The sequence below is a fragment of the Thamnophis sirtalis genome, unplaced genomic scaffold (assembly GCF_051295495.1).
Source record: "Thamnophis sirtalis isolate CommonGarterSnake01/CBP01778 unplaced genomic scaffold, rThaSir2_p1.2 scaffold_1, whole genome shotgun sequence".
Lineage (NCBI taxonomy): Eukaryota > Metazoa > Chordata > Lepidosauria > Squamata > Natricidae > Thamnophis > Thamnophis sirtalis.
In genome coordinates, this window is record NW_028261381.1 from 130,966,592 (window position 1) to 130,982,640 (window position 16,049).

The 16,049-nt window shown below is 37.9% G+C and overlaps 1 protein-coding gene and 1 long non-coding RNA gene across 6 annotated transcripts in view; one reads left to right on the top strand and one right to left on the bottom strand.

The window, feature by feature from the left end:
* Window positions 1–16,049, bottom strand: part of CEP128 (centrosomal protein 128) — a 190,554-nt gene that overhangs the window by 112,249 nt on the left and 62,256 nt on the right. For all 5 annotated transcript variants that reach the window (XM_087725051.1, XM_087725066.1, XM_087725042.1 and 2 more), the window contains exons 16-17: window positions 6,366–6,542; window positions 2,620–2,679 (exon numbers count right to left, since the gene is read on the bottom strand). In XM_087725051.1, coding sequence (XP_087581177.1) covers window positions 2,620–2,679; window positions 6,366–6,542 — 237 coding nt within the window. The remainder of the gene's footprint in view (window positions 1–2,619; window positions 2,680–6,365; window positions 6,543–16,049) is intronic.
* On the top strand, window positions 10,401–16,044 carry LOC148049735 (uncharacterized). The gene is made up of 2 exons (XR_015697971.1): window positions 10,401–10,554; window positions 15,714–16,044. It is a non-coding gene; the product is annotated as an uncharacterized LOC148049735 (long non-coding RNA).

The following is a 16,049-nucleotide window of genomic DNA, read 5'->3' on the forward strand; positions in this document are numbered from 1 at the left end:
GGTGCAAAATACAGTTTTTCAAAGGCCCTTTTATTTCATGACTAACCTACTAATAACCAAAGAGGACTCAACTGGCAGATTTATGAATCAATTACCACATCCCCTTCTTGATACTTAGTGCCTGGAGTTTCAGCATGAACAATCTGAATAGTGAGTCTGTTTCCTCTACTGCCCTTGTCCTCCAGTTCAAACTCTTATCTCCACTATTTATGGTGATATTCATTCCTGGTCCATGGGCATTACAAACAAACCCATCAATAACTTCAGGCAATCTTGCGAGCAAACAAATGCAATTTCACCTAAGTCAGTTGGTCAACAGTTCTCCTTTCATTGTGACCCTAATATACAATGAAGACAAGCCTTGTCTCATGAAGTAGAAAAAGCATTTCCAATTGAGAGAAGTTTAACATTATTAAAAGATACAAGATAAAGTTGCTTACAAAGTCACTAAACTAAAAAAAATGGTTAGATCTTAACAGGCAATGTCTTGATCTAATAAGCTTAAAAAAAAGGAACCAAAGATTATAGGAAAAAGGAATCAGAGTTCAAATGTCTCATAAAAGGTTTTGAGAAATATGTGAATTCAAGACAATTAAGACCAGCATTTGAAAACGAGGAATGAAAGGGACGGTGCCCTTTCATTACACATTTAGAATATAATTGAATAGTGCTATTTGCATATACAATTTATCATCACAGAATTTTCTTTTGGAATGAATAGCTAGCTGCATTACAGCATTGCAATTACCTTCCTAGTTATCTGGAACTACCCAATTATCTGCTAAACCTGAGGAAGCGCACAGGGGCCTCCAAAATGTAAACCCCACCACCTGTACATTAGATCTATGCCCCTCCTTGTTGGTTAAGACCATCCCAAGGAGTCATATGGATGGGTTCAAGCAATGGTCAATTCATCCATATTGGAGGGGGTGTTCTGGAGGCACTGATGTGTCCCCTCTTCAAGAAGCCATCACTGGACTCTACCATTCTGAATAGTTTTTGTCCAGTCTCCCCCCTCTCCTTTATATAGGAAGTGGTTCAGAAAGCGGTAGAGTGGCAACTACAAAGGATCCTGGGGAAAACAAATTAGCTGTACTCTTCAGTCAGGTACTGAAGATACTCTTCAGGTTTTAGGCCCAAATATGCAACCAAAATGACATTGGTCCCACTTAGATCTCTGGTGGGATGGAAGTGGTGCATTCATCCTTGCTTTTCTTGATTTCTTGGTGACTTTCAATATCATCAACCATAGTATAGCAATAGCACTTATATACTGCTGCTTAGTGCTTTATAGTCCTCTGTAAGCGGTTTACAGAGTCGCATACTGCCCCCAACAATCTGGGTTTTCATTTTACCGACCTCGGAAGGATGGAAGGCTGAACCGACCTTGAGACGGGCAGAATTGAACTCCTAGAGTGATCAGTACTCTGCTACAGTACTGCATTTTAACCACTGTGCCACCACGGCTTGTATCCCTTTGGGCTTCACTTAGGGACTGGGAGTGGGCAGAATAGTTTGTTTGTTCACATCCATCAATTTTCATCAATTTAATTCCTTGCCTCTTCTTAAAAATTTTAACTTTTATACATAGTTTTATATTTTAACATCTTTTATTGCACGTTGCCCAGAATTCCTCTTTGAGGGCGATGTGTGCTTCAGGAATGTGAACAAACAAACAAACAAACAAATGCTACAATGTTACAAACTGCATTCACAGAATGTAGTGAAACCTCTAGTGTGCTCCTACCTTTCTACAAAGTTAGATATCTGGCAGATTTATATAAATATTAAATATCTATAGGGAAGGGCCAAATATTTAAATACATGAAAGTATTACTGGGATATAGTGAACACAACATGAGACATGAGAACAGTACATTTCCTCTTAATTATTGTTGTGGTCCACCGCTGGCCTGCAGAGCTGGCAGCAGAGTCGGACAGTGAAGAGGTTGGAGAGGAAAATTGACCAGTCTTGGAGTTTGAGGAAGGCTTGGATAAGGGCTTTGCATCAGAGGCAGAGAGGGGGCCAGGGCCATCTAGGAGTTATGTACTGCCTCCGGAGTCTCCAGAGTTGGACATCAGCGAGGCAGAGGAACAGGGGGAGCCTGTTCCCAGTGCACACATGTGCAGACCTGCCAGAAGGGAAGAACGGTTAAGACAAAAGTGACGACTCAGCAATAGGGCTTGAAGATAATGTCCCATAAGACATAAAGGAAGAGCAAAAGCATGTAAGCCTTTGCAGGAAGCAACTTTGTTCTTTCTGGTCAGGTTACATTTTGAAGCTCTGTTTTGACTCTGTGCTCCTTGTGGTCTTGCAAAGCTAATTGCCAATTAGGTCTTTGGCAGCGTTTCAAGGGAGATAAAGGTGGGCAGGTATATCAGCCTTATACCGAAGGACTGTCGCAGACTTCTGTCGGACTCTTTACAAACTATTTGTGACTCATTACGGGCTGTGAATGAACATAATTCATAGCCATTGAAATAAAAAGAAGGTTTTTGGGATTAAGCGTGTGCTTTTTACTGTATTAGGAACCCTAGGTCAGAACAATTACTAAGGAATTAATTCACATTAACTAATATAGTAAATTTTAATTCAGATATTAAAAAATCTGCTCTTACTTTTGTCTCTGCTAACCAGCGATGAGGATCATTCAGTATCCCGGATATAAGTGATGTTGTCTAAATTAAAGATGAAAATGAAAATATGGACACATATTATATACAAGCCAGTTATTACTTAGATATCCACATTTTAATATAAATATTTTGTTCTTTACATTTGCAGCTACATAATAATTCTATAGTTCAGGGATGTCTAATCTTTTTTGTTATTGGGTGCCAAAATGCGAACACACGTAATAGCATATGTGCATACCAGCACCCATAATGTAAAGCACGCCTCCACATGAGCATCCACACACACAAAAAAAACCATGCTCACCCCCATGCACACCACACTGCTCACCTCCAAGCTGAGCTTGGTATTTCCTCTGGGAGTCAGGAGAGGCCATTTTCGTCCTCCCCAGGCTCCAGGAAAGCCTCCGAGCTTGGGAAGGGCGAAAAACAGGACCAACAGGCCTACCAGAAGTTCAGAAAGTTTTTCACCTTCCCCAGGCTCTGGAGGCTTTCCTAAAGCCTGGGGAGGGTGAAAACTTCCTCCCCCAGACCCCCAGAGGCCCTCCAGATTCCAGAAATGGATCATTTCCAAACTTCCGATAGGCCCATTGGGCCCATTTTTTGCTCTCCCCGGGGTCCAGAGACTTTCCTGAAGCCTGGGAAGGGCGCAAATGGCTTCCTCCTGGCCAGCACACTGGAGCTGATGGCTCACTTGCTGGTAGATATGGCTCTGTGTGCTACCTGTGACACACGTGCCATAGGTTTGCCATCACAGCTATAATTTATATTTTTAATACGTAGGAATATTTTGGAGGAATATTCAGAAAGCACTAAGGAACTGAACAAGTCACATTTGTCCTAAGTGACATCAGATTAAACAGATTCCTAATCAACTTAACTTAGAGTTTTGTGATCCAAAAGGTAGAGGAGGGAACTAGAGGAAAAACTACCGTGTTTCTCCGAAAATATGACATGTCCTGATAAGTCCTCTCCCGCAAATAAGCGTTCTACAAGGCCAGAGAGGGAGGTTGCACAAGCTGCTGTTCCGTTCATGTGCCTCCCAGCCTCATGAGGCCCTGGCCCAAATCTCCCTGCAGAGCAAGGGCACCTCCGCTGCCACCGCCACCATCCCAGCATGGCTTTTTCAGTAGCTTCCAAACCAAGTCTTCCGGCCCTGGCCGCTCTGGGCATACGTTCTATGGTTGTGGGCCAGATGCCGGCAGAGTGTACTCCCAGAGCATACAACCATAGAGTGTAGGCCCAGAGCAGCCACTGCCAGAAGACTCGGTTTGGAAGCCGCTGGAAAAGCCATGCTGGGATGGCGGTGGTGGCAGCGGAGGTACCCTGGCTCTGCGGGGAGAGGTGGACCAGGGCATCATGAGGCTGGGAGGTGTGCGAGCGGGAGCAGAACAGTCGCTCGTGCAACCCCCCTCTCCAGCTGTGCAGAGCACCATTCACTGGCATTTCGAAGGTGCCAAGCCGCGGGAGTCGGGTGGCAGCGAACAGGTGCTCATGTGGCTTGGCAATACCCCTAGGTCAGTGAATGACGCTGTGCCCAGCTGGAAAGGAGGTTTGCCAGGTGGCTGATCGTGAGCGTCGTTGCTTAATGGCTGCTGTGTTGCGCTGCTGTAACAGCGCAACACAGCCATTCGTCCCTGAGGCTGTGCCCAGCTCTTTGGGAGTCTGCTCGCAAGAGAGCAGCTGCCCGGCAACCCAAAAACAATAAGCCTTCCCTGATAATAAGGCCCAAGCCATATTTTGTGGGTCCAAAGAAAATAAGACCCTGTCTTATTTTCAGGGAAACACAGTATACTGGATCTAATTCTTACTAATAGAGAAGAATGATAAGAGTTGAAGTTACTGGGACCTTGGGTGAGAGTGATAGGCAGAATAAGAAACAATGGATGGAAATTAATCAAGGAGAGAAACAACCTGGAATTGTCCTAACACTGAGGACAATTAATCAGTGGAACAGCTTGCCTTCAGATATTATGGGTACTTCATCACTGGAGATTTTTAAGTCTGAAATGGTATAGAATCTCCTGCTTGAGCAGGGAGCTGGACTACAAGACCTCCAAAGTCCCTTCCAGCACTATTCTGATTCTGATTCTTTTTAACCATTTCAAAGTTAAATTGTTCATAATATAGATATTTTAAAGTTATTTCTGAATTATTAGTGAAAATCTAATAGCACCTGAAAAACTGTTAAAATTATTTTTTCAAGTTTTCTATGAATTAAGAACTACCATTTTGAGAAGCTTGTAATATAAATACACATTTAAATAAAACCAATAGAACAAAATATAAAAAAGAAATTAAAATATAATCTTCATGATTTAGTATCCCAAATTAGACACCCTGGCACAAGTTTACTAAAAATTTGTCACATGAAGACTACAGACACACCCTGTGAACTAAAAACACAGCATGTAAGATTCTATTCCAAATTATAAATATATGATTCTAATATTATATTACTAAAAAAAACCATAATGGATCCATGCACGGTAAAGAATTATGTTTTTCTCCCAGGCTGAAATGATATCGCTTGCAACTGGAGAGGTCACATAACATACCAGGATTAATAGGGTGTCATTTGTTCCAAAGTCACCCAATTATTAAAACAAGTTCTGGCGATCTTAGAAAATAGCATATAAATAGCAAATTGCATGTATGATGATAAACTTTTTCCTGGACTATTTGCTGGAGATAACTACAGAAAAATAGGTGACTGGAAAAATGATCTTATTAACTGTTTCTTGAAAATTTAATTGCTAACTGGTGAAAATATCATTTGTAGAGTGAGACAATCACAGAACAGCTAAGATGTTCTCTTAAAATCAGACCATTTGCTATGTCTGGCCATCACAGACCTGGTGTTAGAACATGCCAAAAGTAGATATGATTAACAGTGAGTTACAGCTAGGAATAATACACTATTTCTTAGAACTATGGAATAATATGAAGTGCAGTATTCACTTTGTTGTTTCTTAGTAATAAGAAGCAACCAATTACATTTAAAAAGACTTCCATATGTATCTATGTCAATGGTGGGTTACGCGTACCGGTACCTGCCGGGAGCACGAGATACAGTTCCAGTATGGTGCTCCCGAGAGCCCACCAACCCGTCCGTGCTCCTTACTGGTATTTGAAGTTTTTGGGGCTTCTGCGCACACGCACAGAGCATACGGCACCTATGCGGCACTCCACCAAGCAGCTGGAGCATTGCAGAGGCGTCGTAGAGCGTCACGGGCGGTAAGTACCGCATGCTCATGCTGCACACGTTCATGTGGTGGGCGCCCAGCTCTGTTGCACTGTACCAGTTGCAATGGGATCCGGAACCCACCAGAGATCTATGTAGATTGTTTCTTCTTTCAGGGCCCTTGCCAAAGACATAAGACTGATAACTAGTAAAAAAGGCATTTATAATGCTGGCACGACAATTACAGACTATTGTCCCCAGGCAATCTAACCTTGTCAGAGCAAGCTGAAGATTTTTTTTTTCTGGCTTTGTTACTTACACAATTATAAATATAAATTTAATGCTTCTTCAATAACTGCTGTCCCCTCTATTGAATTTACCTTGCTTCAGTTTTAAGTTGCCATATGGTCATTCCATGTCATACTTTACTGGTCTCACATTTTATGTCCTCATTTTTGTTTTGTGACCCACTTGTAGCACTTGGGAATACAGAAAAAGTATAAAATTCCAGGCATAAATAAATTAAAAGAACAATTGAGATAATTACTGTCATTTTCTCCATAGAATCTCTTGAAAAGACTTGACAAGTTGCATCGACTTCACTTCCTATCATACGGTAGATGGATTCCTGTTCAGTTTTCAGACTTTGTAGTTGATCATGAAGTTGAAGCCTCTCTCCATCCAACCTCCTTAGGTGATCATCTTCACTATTTATTATTTTATTCTAAAGCAAACAATAACAAAGTGGAAACAATAAATTTATCGTGTATTTACAACTTAGTGCAGCACAGTCACAGAATAAAATACTCTAGCTACCTAGAGTAGCCCCACGGCAAGATAAGCGGTAAATAAATTTAACAGATAAATAAATAATAAATAAAAACAGCAACTGATACCATTACAAACTAAAAACCTTTGAAAAACCACAGAATAAAATAAGGAACACTTTAACTAAAAGGGCCCATGACATATAATAACATGACAATTGTACACTGAAAACATTGTCTTCTCTATATTTTCAATATTGGGGGGAAAAAAATCTCCAGAAATATGTAGATACTTCTTAGTCATTCTGTGACTCTGATAATACCCAATTATATGTCTGGAGACACCTTCATATTTCAAATAAAACTTTTAACAACACAATCCTCGCATCAACCAAGCCTCTTCCAGAGTTTTTTTCTTTTACAGTTTAATTATATTGTTTGATGAAGAATGTGTGGACAGTTAAAACCTTTCAAATATTGCTATCCAGTTTGACTTCAGTGAAAATTGTTTTCAAAAAAACAGGTCAATCAACAAAACCGTAATCACAGATTTCCTGTTGCAAGTTTGACAAAATTAAGACAGCAAAGCTTCTTCCCTCAAATTAGCACTCTTTTATGGTCTATTTTCTCTCTCTCTTTCTCTTGATCTTAAGCCACAGCCAATGAACTCATCTCCAACTAAGCAGAGTACATAATAGTTGTATCCACTATGGTAGTTGAACCATTTGCAAGGAACAGACAGATATTATTTGATGGTGTTAAAGGTATCATTGCAGTATATAAGCTGTTTCAAGTAAACCTGCCTTTGGCAACTGACTGATGGTGATTTTGTCAATGCTAATAGTGTTAAAGTGGTACTCCACTTTTGGGATAGCACTCAAGATGCTTATTACTAAATATACTACCTTTGTTTTCTTTTGTCACAGTAGTTCTATTTGCAGATGTTTGCATTTTGTGATTTTCTCCACTTCTTTCTTTTCTGTTCTGCTGTCTTCAGGTACTACCATCTCCACTATCCAAATTTCTGATTTTGCTTATCAATGTTTGCAAAATCTGAAGTGTTTAAGTGGCAGTTTCTTGTCCATTTGAATCCTAAAATCCCAGAGCACTTTATCTTCTTCATTTTCTATTAAGTTGTTTTCACAAATGAAAACAAATATACATGTCCCAGGATAATGTTGCAGGATCCAATCTGGGGCAGTTACCGGGACCAGAGGTTTAGTCTTCTGAGCTTTTGGACTCATGCTGGAGCATATCCTCAGGGAACTTCTCTCTAGCAGCTTTTTAAATGCACCGTTGTTGCTACTTTGTCATGTGCTTTATAGTCAAGGTGTCTGTGTGAACATCTTGAGCAGTTAACTAGGTAGCCTCTTCTATCTTTGCATTTTCTATCTCTTCTGTCTTCTCAATTCTGATCTGATATGTATTTTTTCATAAGGTTTGGTTTTGTGCAGCCATAATTAGACCTCTGTCTCTTTCTGCATTTTCCTGCTCTTAGACACTGTCAAATCTTCTTGCGCTTGGCCTGCTATTTTTAATGTAAAGGTAAAGGTTCCCCTTACTCATATATGCTAGTCATTTCCGACTCTAGGGAGCAGTGCTCATCTACGTTTCAAAGCCGAAGAGCCAGTGTTGTCCAAAGACATCTCCATGGTCATGTGGCGGCATGACTAAATGCCGAAGGCGCACAGAACGCTGTTACCTTCCCACTAAAGGTGGTTCCTATTTTTCTACTTGCATATTTACATGCTTTAGAACTGCTAGGTTGGCAGAAACTGGGACAAGTAACGGGAGCTCCTTCTGTTACACAGTGCTAGGGATTCGAACCACTAAATTCCCGACCTTTCTGATCGACACACTCAGCGTCTTACCCACTGAGCAACCACATCCCTTAATTTTTAATGTAGTGACCAATTAACACTTTATCTTATCATTTCTCTTTTCTATTCTTCTTTCGTTTGTTGTTCTGGAGCATTAGTCTCTTCACTACTTAGTTAAGCATTTATGATGTACTAACCAGTGGATCTTCTTCACTGACCTTCAGATATTATTCCAATGCCCTTTCTTCTTCAACTGTCCAGTGTACTTGCAACATTCCACACCCACCTATTTTCCTTGTGTCAACACTGCTGTGCTGATGAAGGTCCTGCATCAATGTCATTATTTTTCTGTTCTTTCTATCCTGAGCTTTTTGTTCTCTTTGGGTCAAGTTTACTATTCTACCTGTCTATCTAATAAGTGGAATTGCCCAGGTGTTCATTGTCTTGATGGTATTTCCTCCATTGAATTAGGATAAGATCTTAACTCTTCACTTTCATGTATTCACTTCTAACCTTCTTCTTGACTTCAGTGTGCTTGATTTTGTCAGCTTGATGGATGCCCGGGTATTTGTAGTTATTTTCTTTATCCAGACCCTTGATGTAATTTCCATAGAGAATCTTGATTCCTTCAATTTTCACTGCTTTTCCCATATTAGAGGTGAGGATGGCACATTTCTCCAGTCCAAACTCCATTGCAATATTTTGGTTGTATAGTGATTCTATTTCAGATGATATTTTCCACACAAGTTCAGATCATCCATGCAAAGGAGATGGGATACCACAACTTGGCAGATGTTTTTGATGTTTGAGAGTTATGGCATGACTTGTTCAGTATTGTTGACAAAGGAATCAGTGCTATGAGAAACTGTAGTAGTGAGTCTTCTCTGCTGTTTGAACAGTTTCCTTTTTGCTCAGGTGAAAAGACCTTGTTTTCAATTAAATGATGTAGAACTGCATCAGTTACCATACCAGTTACAAACTTGGAAGTTATTAGCGGGCAGGTAATTGGACTTTAGTTGTCTGTTGCTGCCCTTTTGTAGGATGTTTCATTATCAATTAGGTTTTGTTATTATATGATTCACTGGAACATTTATAAAAATTATCATGTGCCAATAATGATAAATTGATGGGAACAGAGAGTTTAAAAAGTAGATGAAAAGAGCAGGTTAAAATATTGTGGGATTTCCAAATACAAACTGATAAAAGTCTTGGCTCATAACATACCAGATTTAACTATGGTTGAAAAGAAAAATATATTGATAATTGTGACAATTCCAGGAGAAAATAGATAATACAAGAAATTGGGGAAAAAATCACAAAATATAAAGATCTGAAAAATCTAAAAAATTAATCATCATGGCATAAACCAGCTGTGGTGATCCCAGTGATTATTGGCAAATTGGATACCATATACCCCAAAATCTTGGGCAACATTAGAATATCTGCACATTGACAAAATTTCCATCTTTCAATTGCAAAAATCTGCATTGCTTGAATTCACACATATACCACATCGATACATTACAACACCCTGGAATCTTAGGAAGAACTCGCTGTACGATATATGAAAGCCAACATCCATTAAAGAACTGACAGCTGTGATTTTACATTTTTTTTCTACATTAATAATAATAAGCCAACCACTTTCAAACAGCTCTTGAGTCTGTTTGTGTGTGTAAGACAAACTTTATGGAGGTGAGGACATTATGAAAAACGTTGTTACACATTGTAACAATGTGAAATAGTATTTTCAGTTCTGGACTGCACCTGGAAGATCATGGTTCAGTTCCCCAATTGACCTGGAAATGTCTAATTTTGGATTAATCATTTTATCTATGCCAAAAATATTTCACAAGATTGTTGTTGTAAGGACAGACTCTGAGATTTTAATATGAATGCAAAAAGCAAAAAACAAAAAACAAAAATCAAATTAGTAGAGCAAAAGAAATATTCTGATCTACTTATTGCAATCTATCTGTCTGTTCAATTATAGGGGGCATATCCAAGGTTTCTAAGAGCTTCAGGCAGTGCCAGACAGTACTAATTGTCATTACTCTCATCATGGAAATTAAGCAGCAATAGTAGCAGCTCATCTGATAGCATTTAGAGTTCCTGACAGCTATTTTCATTTGGAACGTGACAAACAAAGGTAAGAAAATTAAATACACTTTGTCTCTTTTAAGTATACAGGATAATTCTAATTCATTTCCCCCTTTAAAGCAAGGAAAAACAGAGTAAGAAACATAAACTATAATTTCAATATATGAAGTTCCAGCCAATTCCATAAAAGCTAACAATCTCTTGGTATAGCAACAGTAAAATCCTGGATTTGAGATTTGGGTGTATGGATCAGGACTCCAGGGATGATGGGACGGGGAGGGGGAAGAGATAATGGTTGATGATTTCTTTATAGTATGGACACACTGTCACTTCTTATTTATATATCAACCAACTCTGCACTATGAAGTCTGTGTTGGAGAATGGCTGGAACAGACTAAAGAAGGATTCTTCCTCTCATGTTTATCACATGGAAATGATCAAAGGTCGGATAAAATAACACTATATTTTATAGTCGAACTCCATATTTGTATATGTATATCAGAATGTGTGTGTGAAGGCACTTATTATTTTTCCAAACATTTTGGAAGACCAAAGTGTAACCTAACAAAGATATAATACATGAAAGATTGTGTGCAACATTTTAAGCAAAATTGGCACATTAAGTACTTCATCTTTTGCACAATGCAGTCAGATTATACATTTACTGTAACTTCATTGCTTTCCATATGACGGATAGCAATTCCTGAACTAAAATGCCTCAAAGTTTCAACAGTAGAAAGCTGTTATTTTATAAAGTGCTAGAAATATTATTAGCATAGGTTGTTGAAAACCACTTTACAAGTCTGCAGAAAGTCTGCAATACTAATTACAGAAACTCCTTATAACCCCAGCATTGCAGTTACAATTTCCACATGTTTGGATGTAAATTATTTTCAAGAATCACTTTTCAAATAAATCGATTTCCCATGGTTAAGAAATTCAAGGGGAAAATGCTACTGAAAATATCTGTATATCATGTAGAATCATTGTGAGTTGATCAGCCTTCATGAATTTGACAACTCAAACAAACGGCTAGTAGAGCATGTTTGTGCATCTAAGTAAGCCAGGTTTGCAATAAAGCATTTACTTAGCCTATACCTATGGCAGGTAGACACAACGCCATTGAAGATCTAGAAGCCACTAGCCTCCACTGTACTTTTTTCAGCTGGGAAACAATGACAGGTAAGACTATTATCAAGGTATTTGCATTTTTCCATAGTTTATATTTGAATTATTTCTTGTGCAGTATAGTTTAGGACGGATTTTCTTCTCTGAAGCAGCAACATCCCAGAAAGTGAGTAGAAACATATAAGATGGAGCACTGCTGGAGCAGTATTGTACCTATAATGAACTCTAAATCATCCTTAACCCTCATTGTTTAGATTCAATCAAGTTGTTTTTTGAATAGTTTAGTAAATATTTCAAACTTAGGGATTTTCTTCTCAAACTCAAATATTTTCTTCCATAATAATAAAAAACATGGTTATTAAAAAGTTAATATTTATAAATTAAATATGGCATAAAAGCATACAGAAGTGAACCGAACCAAAGTTGAATCCCAGAAAGGAATGAAAACAAGAAGGCAAGAAGGCTGAAATTAAAACATTCGGCTGCAGGCCATAGTCTTGAATTTTTTTAGAAGATACTAATTTCAAATGAAATAGGTGACCAGAAAACCCAGAGGTATGGAGAGAGAGAGTCATTTAGGTGACATGGCAGGTACTGAAATTTGATTGACAAAAAAATAAATTCCCACCAGGCTCTCTCACATTTCAGCTACAATTATATTAACAGTATTTAGTGTATTAGTGGTTCAGAGTTAAGTTGGCATTTCAGTAGAAAGGAAAGTTGAGCCAGAGTGGACACAGTTTACATCATGGAATAAACAAGTTAGCAAAGCGTCAACGTAATCTACATACTCTTTAGTCAGCAAAAGTAGCAGCTATTCCAGGGAAGACAGGGTGGAAATAATTGTTATTGCCATTTACTGTAGTTTGCACTTCTAGCTTTCAGAATTGGCAAAAAAAAAGTCACTGGAGCTCTCTGTAAATTCTTCCATCCAGCAAATAAGCAGAACCCACAGAACAGCTCATATCCAATATCTGAAGATTTATTTCAAAGCAAAATTGTTTAATTTTACACTTCAGTGCTAGTTTTCTTAGTTGACAGCTTTTGCCTGACACAAACATCTCACTCACAACAGCTTAGTTTAAAGCATCAATATATGTTGGGCAGAAGAATTATATGCAGAGCATTCCTATCTTTGCATTTTGTCCATTAGGAAGACAGGAGTTTTGCAATCATTCAATGTAAGAGGAGGATAATAAAGATTGGTGGGAATGATCTACATTTAATCAAAATCCTCAGTTTGCCAGAGCTAATACTAGCTCAAGACTTGGTAAGAACCAGGCTCAAGAGATTTCAAAGGCATTAAAACAAGCACATCTTTCCAATGGCACCCCATCTGAGTTTCCGAGTATTTCAGAGTGGAATATCTGCTGAAGATTAAACTTTGACAGCAAGTTGCTGCCATTTTAAACACTCAAAATTTACTGCTTGATACATCAATTAGATGTTGCACTGTGGAAGTTAACTGGTACCTGCTTGATACATCAATTAGATGTTGCACTGTGGAAGTTAACTGGTACCGTGCCACTGAGAAAAATCACCTCCTGCTAGAAAATTCTGAAACTTGTTGCTGCCACTAATAAAGCTGTACAGGGAGAGGTTGAAATGAGTGCAATTGTCATCTATGGAAGTAGTGATAGTATTACTGCAAAGAAGCTAAGACCATCCCTTTCAGTGCCCTTGTTAAAGTGCCATTATTGTTGAGATCAAACCGCATTGGCATTTTTAAGAATGAAAAAATCTTTTTTATTTTTTTTACAGATCATATCAAATCAATAAAACTGTGGGAAGTATGAGCAAAAGTTGTCAGCTAAATTGAGAGAAGGAGAAACTCATGGTTTTTCTAAATCTTTGGGCTAGCATTGATACATGCTCTAAATTCAGCTCTACAATCTTTGTACTAGCATCACACTATGCGTAAATGACTAAAATGAGTAGCATAAGCTAACATCTCCTAACAGTTTTCAAGGAAAAGCATCCCACTTCTTGTCCCTACAATCAAACTACCTTAAAATAAAGTGCCAGGTAACACAGCAGCTTATTACCGCACATCATGAGGTGCATGAAGTTCCAATGCAAAGTCTCTCATATAACATCTTTGGCCTCATATCTATGGAGAGAGCATGTTAAAGCCCAAGCAGAAATAAGAGGTGGAATCATTTCAGAATAGATCAGTTCCAAGGGCAACAACAAACCCAGTATCTCCTGCTGGATCATTCTCAAGCTCCAGTTAGCCTACAACCTTTCCCCCTCAATAGTCAGTAGTTTCCAGCAAGCTAAAATAGGACTGCATTCTTCTACTGCACTTCTCATTACTGATATCTAGAGCCATACTATCTTGTAGGCTCTATGTTTCATGCATTGGTATTTCATTTGTTATGACCATAACAATATTTATTATGATAATAACAAATAGCCAGAGAATTTTCTTTTGTATTCAAACAGAAATGAATTTCCATAACTACTAACTGTATGTGATTACCTAATGGCATCCCTCAGCTAATAGAAAACACTGTGACCCATTCGTGACTTAGATCCATAGTAATGGGAGAGGATTTCATTTTAAATGTATCTCTTCTTTGTAGGAAATGGATGCTAACTTCCATATTCCATATTGTTTTAAAGTGTATCTAGCCTTGTAAGTCACAGGAGCACAGTCCATCTGCTGAAGAATTACTATATCGCCAAGTACTAATTTAAAAAACCATCTACAATCACCAATATTGTTATAAATTTAAATATAGAAAAGTGAAATTTTTCAAGACTTAATAGCTTTAACAGCTAATGGGGTCTTTATGGTAGGAAAACCAATTGTCCTATTGCAAAGAGTTTATGCTTGTCATAAAGGTTGCAAGACACTTTACACACACACACACACACACACACTTTTTTATTTCTTTATTTAATTTCTATTTTTACTTTTTTCTTTGCACTTTTTATCCTTTCTATTCTGTGTTTTAAGTTTAATTTGTATTAGATATTACTATTACAATATATATAAAACATATTCTTCCCTCCATTCCAAATACATTTTTAGTTATTTGAGTGTAAGAAAATTTTGTCAAGACCACATATAGTACATACCATATGTGAGATATTTTCTAGGAGGAAATGGAATTTTGATGTTGGCATATCAGTCTGTGGCTTGTTTAGCAATTTTCAGATGACTGAATATAAATCAGTTGAAGTTACATGTAATGAGCAATTGTTGATAATCTCAATATATTTCACAACAAATGAGAAAAAGACGTAACAGAGAATATATACAGTTCAGTGTTGAAATGTGAAGTTCTTGATGCCTTTTGAATTTGGTTATTTACTTGCAGATGTTTCATTACCCAACAAGGCAACTTCCTAGTTGGTTAATGATACCTAGTTAAGCAATAAAATTTATTTAATAAATCAATTTATATAGCTGCCCAACTCACACAGGGTAACTTGCAAACAACCAAGCCATGGAGATGTACATCATTTCCACTACTGAAACTCCCTGCATACATTGGGGATCTTCACATGGCCACTTTGAGTTCATTTTGTAACACTGAAATCTGCCCATATTGAATATAACTGTTCTCTAGGATTACAGGAGAAAAAAAGATAACTGTAAACTATTTAATGTTCCTCATACAGCTCTATGCAATGATTTTGCTTGTGTATTGCCTTTATTTTACAAAAGAAAGCCATGATGGGATGCGGAGTAGGAGGATAAACTCCAAAGATGTTCATTTACATAATTTTAGATTAGGTCAAAGGTTCATTTTCTCACCACCTCCTAGGGATATAAAGAAAACATATTTAATAAATAACTCACACAAAAAAAAGCTCCCAAGGAAATGAAAACCAGAATGCAGTCCTCTGATCAAGTTCTCAAAAATGAATCCTTGTTTGACATTTTCTCATTTGATCATTTTTTTTCTTTTGACATTATAAAGAGTTAGCTTTGAGCAGCTGCTATGCTCTGATCCAAAGAACACAATAGTAAGAATCCAATCGTGGGTCTGTTTTACCCAGGGAAATATTTTGATTTGGTAAAAGTAGACTTTGTGCTCTCTTATTCTCTCTTTAATTATATCCATGCAGGAAGAAGAGTCATTAGAAAACCTGTCATCAAAAAGTGCAAATCCAAACACAGCTTGGCCTGGACAGCCTTTGGAAATTGCTGGAATGCACTAGTACTTTTATTTACGAGCCAAATGTTTAAGCAATGTTATAGTTGTGTAACCCACCGGAGAACATGGAAAACCATTAGCAATTTCCTATGGGATGCTATCTCCGAGTTCTTCAAATTACAGGATGAACCTACATTTTTATTTTTTAAAAAGGGCAGAATGTTTTTGTTTCAAAGGTTTCATTGGAACATCACGTTATAAATTTGTCACGTCTTGGTAATAAACTTGAAGCCTGTTAAGTCCCTCT